This window comes from Crinia signifera, chromosome 5 (assembly GCF_055691185.1).
Source record: "Crinia signifera chromosome 5, ASM5569118v1, whole genome shotgun sequence".
In the NCBI taxonomy this organism is placed as follows: Eukaryota; Metazoa; Chordata; class Amphibia; order Anura; family Myobatrachidae; genus Crinia; species Crinia signifera.
In genome coordinates, this window is record NC_139221.1 from 304,594,719 (window position 1) to 304,600,718 (window position 6,000).

Here is a 6,000-nt window from a genome sequence, read left to right on the forward strand (position 1 = left end):
TAACTAGCTAAGTAACTAATTAAAATTCAAATTAGTGGAAGTTTCGGGTTAACTGAAAAAAATATATAATATACATGGGGATTTAGGTCATAATAATAAAGTAAGAAAAGTAGAACATTAAAATGTGCCAAACAATGCATTAATGTACATTTACAGTACTTGGTAAAAAAAAAAATGAATATATCCCTTACTCCGCCAAGTCCAGGTGGTCCGGGAGGGCCTGGTGGGCCGGGTAAGCCGGGGAGTCCGTCTGCGCCATCTCTGCCAGGGGGTCCCTAAATGACAAAGATTATAACTTATAACTTATCACACTGTAAATGATAGCAGTTCTCTGCCCAAACGGTGTTGTCACCGTTATATGTACCGTAATGTGGTAAATACCCTACTGAATGCTCAGATCTTTGGTAATATTGCTTACATATTATATACACCATACACTAATGTATTAGGTATCCCGATCTATGCTCCCTTTAAGCACAGTAATCTAGAAGAGGAAGCTCTGATAAGAACCCCAACACTCCAGGCTAAACTGAGAATCTGCTGTTCACTGTAACCCTGCACAATACATTTTCTTTCCCACACGGTTCATAGTCTCACTCTTCCATTTTTACATCATTCATTTGGGAAGATATTTATGAAATGTAATGGAGAGATATAAAATACCAACCAGTCAACTTCTGTCATTTTACAGGGTGTGCTAATAAAATGACTGCTAGAAGCTGATGGTTGGAACTTTAGCTCTTTCTACATTATCGCTTTCCGATATTTGATTTGATAAATCTCCCCCATACAGTGAACACAGTATTGCACTAATGGAAGGTCTGTATTCTTGTATTGGGCAAAATCATCAGGTGCAACTGTTGAGGTATATTATACTGCATGTTTCAAGCACCCTTTAAACCCCCTCTTAACCCTTTGGGTGCCAAGGGAATTTGTCAAAATATGTGCGAAAATTGGTGAAAATTGCAAAGCAAATCTCTTTTACTCATCATAATGACCGGTAGTATTTACCTTATATAGGAAATATCTTTATTTACACAAACATTTTTTATTTGACTTTATATAACAAATGTGAGTGACGCTGGCATTTTTTAGTGGGTCTTTGAACATCTCTCACAAAGATTCTGGCACTCAAAGGGTTAAACATGCAGTAAAACTGTATTCATCAATAAGGAACACAAAAGATTCATCTTGTAGGACCATTCTCTACCCTGAACATGACTGGCCATTATTAATGCGCATAATACTTGGGGAATAAACCTGTTTCATTTAACAATCTTTAAGACAACATAAAAGATCATTTAAAATACAAAACTATCTAAAAAAGTTGGATTATTTCATGTCATTGTTAAACTAGGTGAACCAATGACCTTAAACGAGCACCTCCATTAATCTTCTTTAGTTTATTATTTTTTTTATTTTAGGAAAAAATACTAAATATCTGGCACTTGACAGTAAATCTTGTACATATGACGAGCCAATGGCTGAGCGCAGCGATAACTAGTGTAATATGAGAGTAGCAGGGACTCCTTACCTGATCTCCCCGTGGGCCTTTGTCTCCTCTGGGGCCCTGTTAATGAGGATATGCTCAGTAAGTATACAGTACGCACGTCATTCAGCAGAATTAGTATGGCTGCCTTTAGCAGCAATACTCCAAGCTATACAGCGTGGAATCAATAAGCACAACCTCAACGGTGACAATATTCCCATATATGCCGTATATCATCTTTACACCTAAACTTTAATCAGATCACACAAACACTAATTACTCAAATCAATGCCAAATAAGCAATCAGAATGTAAGCTTTCCGGACACACGTTATCGTAACTGCCCCAGGATGTAACTGCCCCAGGATATAACTGCCCCAGGATGTAACTGCCCCAGGAAAGACATCAACCTAGAAAAATCCACTGGTTGTAAACCAAGTTATGTGGCATTAAGTATTCATAACTTACAGAGTTGGTCAAGTCTATGGGCACTAGAAATAAGTATATATAATATATATATATTTATATAGAGTAGTGCTACAATAACGCAACTGCAGCCTGTTCAAAATCATCTGGCAAAACCTTTAGAATGCTGATAAGGCCTGGGGCCCCATAACGCCCCCATAAGCTTACACCTGTCGCCCAAGGTTCTAACATTCCTGCAACCACAGTACATACACCTGAAGCTACACATCTTTGCAGAGACAGTACAACACCCAGTGTGTTCTCAATAACAGAGTTATCTTGCACTCATTCTATTGCTGCTGCTGCTGCTTTTCATAGCATTATACTACAAATACAAATACAAGATACAGATACAAGAACAGCCTAGTATGCATAAAAGCTAACAGCAAAGATTAAAACTACCCCAATCTCCGGTAACATGTATGCATGGCTGTGCCAACAGATGCTTTCCATTACACTTTATGACTTTTCCATATGACTAATCCCCATAGCAACTAAGAACAGGAAGCATACAGCGTATCCAACATATTGTTTCAATATATCCAAAACCAAGACTCTGGGACCAATTAAAAAAAATAGAAAAGAAGTTTCTGAGATTCAGGGGTAAATAATTTCCATCCAGTTGTCAGATTGTATCCACACCTGATCCCGTCTGTCGGAAACTGTGCATGGTCGGGTGGTATAAAAATCCACGTGAGATTTGACTTAGCTCGGTTCCAGACTCCCCATCGGATTTATACAACTGGGCCATGTTGCCCCCTATATGCCCGAAGCCCACCGGTAAGCCAGCCCTCACAGGAAGTCAGGGTGTGCTCATGCCTCCTGCAAGCCAATATGTAGTATCCATAGTCTACCCTCTATTAAGGCTTCAGATAGCTTCCCCATTGGTTTAGCCTAAGCAAACATACAAGTGTAGCCAATGGGATTGGGGGAAACAAATTTAAAAGGTACTGACCTCATCTTTAGAGGAGAAATGCAGCCATGGAGATAAGAAGAGAGAGAGGAAAAAAAGAAAGAACTCAATTAAAATAAAATAATATAAATGATGCTTTGCAATGATAACAAATGTATTAAAGGCTAATTAACCCAGTGCTCTCTCCATTAATGCCCAGTTGTACCCAATGGCAACTTAGTAACTGCTGTTGGAACGTATTTACCGCCATGCAGTGGTCGAAGTGGGGCGGTATACGGGGGTATGCCATACCGCCACTTTAATCTGAAGATAAAAAAAAAACTTTTTTTTCCCCCTCAGGATGCTCTCTGATCACTCAGCAGCGCATATTGTGCTTTTGTAATACCCCTGTACAACGGGGCAGTCTGGCAGGGGACGTTGATGGACAGGGGGGTGTCCGAAGGTGCGCACTATATTCACTCTTTACTTTTCCATACCCCCACTTTAAAATTTCCATACCCCCACTTCAAAATTTCCACTTCGACCACTGCCGCCATGTAAAACAAACAGCAAATAGCAGTCACTGGCCTAATAAGTATAACACGTGTTATATATAATAGATTTATAATCAGGTCAGATAATGATTAATAAGTAATCAGTACAGTTGTAATGATAATTAGTAGTGAATTGATCCTATAATACAACTACCAATTAGCAATAATACTGTAAGGTAAAGTAGAAATAAACATTTGCATAATTGGATGCTAATGAGCAGGTGGCTGTACACCCAGGTGGCAGCAATGGCCGTCATGCAGGGACCTGCAGTGGTTTTGGTTGTTTTGTGGAGAATGTCTTTTTGCTGTGTTGTCGTAGATGATGAGAAGGGGATGAGAGTTTTTATCATATAACCTCTGTTATTTTAAAGTAAAACAGAACTCAAAGCTATTTCTACTTCTTGTGCCATAAATCATAGTAAGTAAGCTTGTTAATGAAAACTAGCAAATTATAGTTTATATATGTGCTGATATGGGAATAATAATAATAGTAGTAGTAGTAGTAGTAGTACCATAGTCCGACAGTGTTGTGGTATGGTAAGCAGACACTAGGGGGAGCAGGAATGCATCTCCCAGACTTAAGCTGCATTCCTTAGGGAACTAGTCTGTGCTTGGGGATGCCTAGAGGCTGCTGTGGGAAAATTCACAAAACACAAAAATTCATTAACCCAATCACAGCCGAGTGCAGGATCGGCCGTGTGCGGTGTCCATCTGTCATCCACGGCTGACAATGAGAGCTGGTATAATTAGCAACCAACAGTGTGACAGCTCCTGTGAATTAGAGCTTTGCAACTTGCTGAAAGAAGGAATATATATATATATATATATATATATATATATATATATACACACATGCATACATATACTCATCCTTATGCATTGATGTACAAATGTCTATCTATCTATCTATCTATCTATCTATCTATATATATATATATATATATATATATATAATATATGTATATATATGTGTGTGTGTGTGTGTTATAAAACCCCATTATATTACTTGTATATTAAGGTGAGTTAGTTTATTATGCTGAGTGCTGAGTAATACAGGGGGTATTTGTATTAACTAGAGTGTGTGGTCACAGGCCACTGCACCCCAACCTGGGAAGTGTGGGTGCTGTTTGCATCCCATTCGTAGGAATGGCAAGTGCGGTGGTACTGTATCTATCTATCTATATATCTATCTATCTATCTATCTATCTATCTATCTATCTATCTATCTATCTATCTATCTATCTATATAGCGAAGCGCCATATAATCGGAATGTGCACTAACGTGGCACTTTCTGTAACAATGAGCTAATGCCCTTTATGATTGGTTCACATAATTGCTATATTTCCTAGTCACTATAGCATTAGCCGGAATAGTTTCCTACGTGATGTAATGTCTAAAGTTCCTAGAATCTGTATTTGCGACGGTGATGTTAATGTCTTGTTGCATTTAACTACCTGCTAAAGCATACAGCAGTTCACTAATAATTGGGATATAACTTCATGTATAATTTGTAATAATCTTTTAAATTCTAATATGCCTTCTATCTATACTAGCAGTCTAAAATCCATTGTGTTGAGGTCGTCTGCATTACCCAGCTACAGCCACAAGATGGCGCTGGTTGTACAGCCTGAGCAGCAGACAATACCTACAACGCCCTTCACTTCCAGATGTGTCAAGTACCAAAAAAAAAAAACCAACCCCTTTTGTTTTCTACATCGCTAAACTTTGCAGGAAGAATAAAGTAAAGCCAAACATGCAATATGTGCTCTTTTCACTGCTTTCAATGTACAAATATAGTACAGTACATGTCAGAGAATGCACTTTAAATGAAAAAGAAACTTTTGGCTGATTGCCATATTCTCTGGATACAGAAAACATCTGCTCACTGTTTCCATGATGCAACTATTCTAGAACTAACAGGACGGATGAGAAAGTCTCTAGAAAGCACCCAACTTGCTAATATCCAACCCAAAGTCAAGCCCTGCACAAGTCCCAGGAGAATAGTAATAGCTGGAGACACTTACTTTGACATGTTACTAGGCATGAAGTTACTGCGAGCAGCAGCAGTATCCGTATATCCACAAAGCTGAGCATGGCTATTGTCTAGACATGCAGACTCCTTGTGATAAGAGCTGGGGATGCTGGTTAGTTCCTATGGGTTGCTGTCATGCAGTATGTGATTGAGTGACTCCAAACTTAGCAGGAACCTGCCGCCTTGCTAAGGTGATAAAGTCTGGTCCTCCCAATTTATACTGCAGGAGGTTCCTTCTGCACAGTGTCATCAAGCCCCACCACACCAATAGGAGGCCTGCCCAGCCCCATGTGCTCCTTCCTCTCTGCAGCCTTTCCCAAAACTTTCTGGCAACAAAGGAGAGGTGGCGCACTGTTGTTAAATTACTTCCATTCTTGAAGACGTGGACAGTGGGGTTTAAAAAGTTCTTTTCTTTTTTAATTCTTTTTTTTATCTCCCTCTCTCTCTCTCTAGAGTCTCCACCCTCCCCCCTCCCCAATGAGGAGATGCTGATGTGTCTTCTGGTGGCATCCAGGTAGAAGGACCAGGTGGCACTGAGCAGACACAACATCCTGACCGTAGCAGGTGC

At 39.5% G+C, this 6,000-nt stretch overlaps 1 protein-coding gene across 1 annotated transcript in view; it reads right to left on the minus strand.

The window, feature by feature from the left end:
• The window catches only part of COL1A2 (collagen type I alpha 2 chain), a 37,731-nt gene extending 32,094 nt beyond the window's left edge, over window positions 1-5,637 (minus strand). Inside the window, exons 1-4 of the mRNA XM_083189443.1 lie at window positions 5,425-5,637; window positions 2,909-2,913; window positions 1,535-1,570; window positions 192-275 (exon numbers count right to left, since the gene is read on the minus strand). Of these exons, the coding sequence (XP_083045569.1) occupies window positions 192-275; window positions 1,535-1,570; window positions 2,909-2,913; window positions 5,425-5,494 (195 nt within the window). The 5' untranslated portion in view covers window positions 5,495-5,637. The remainder of the gene's footprint in view (window positions 1-191; window positions 276-1,534; window positions 1,571-2,908; window positions 2,914-5,424) is intronic.
• Between the last annotated feature and the right edge of the window lie 363 nt (window positions 5,638-6,000).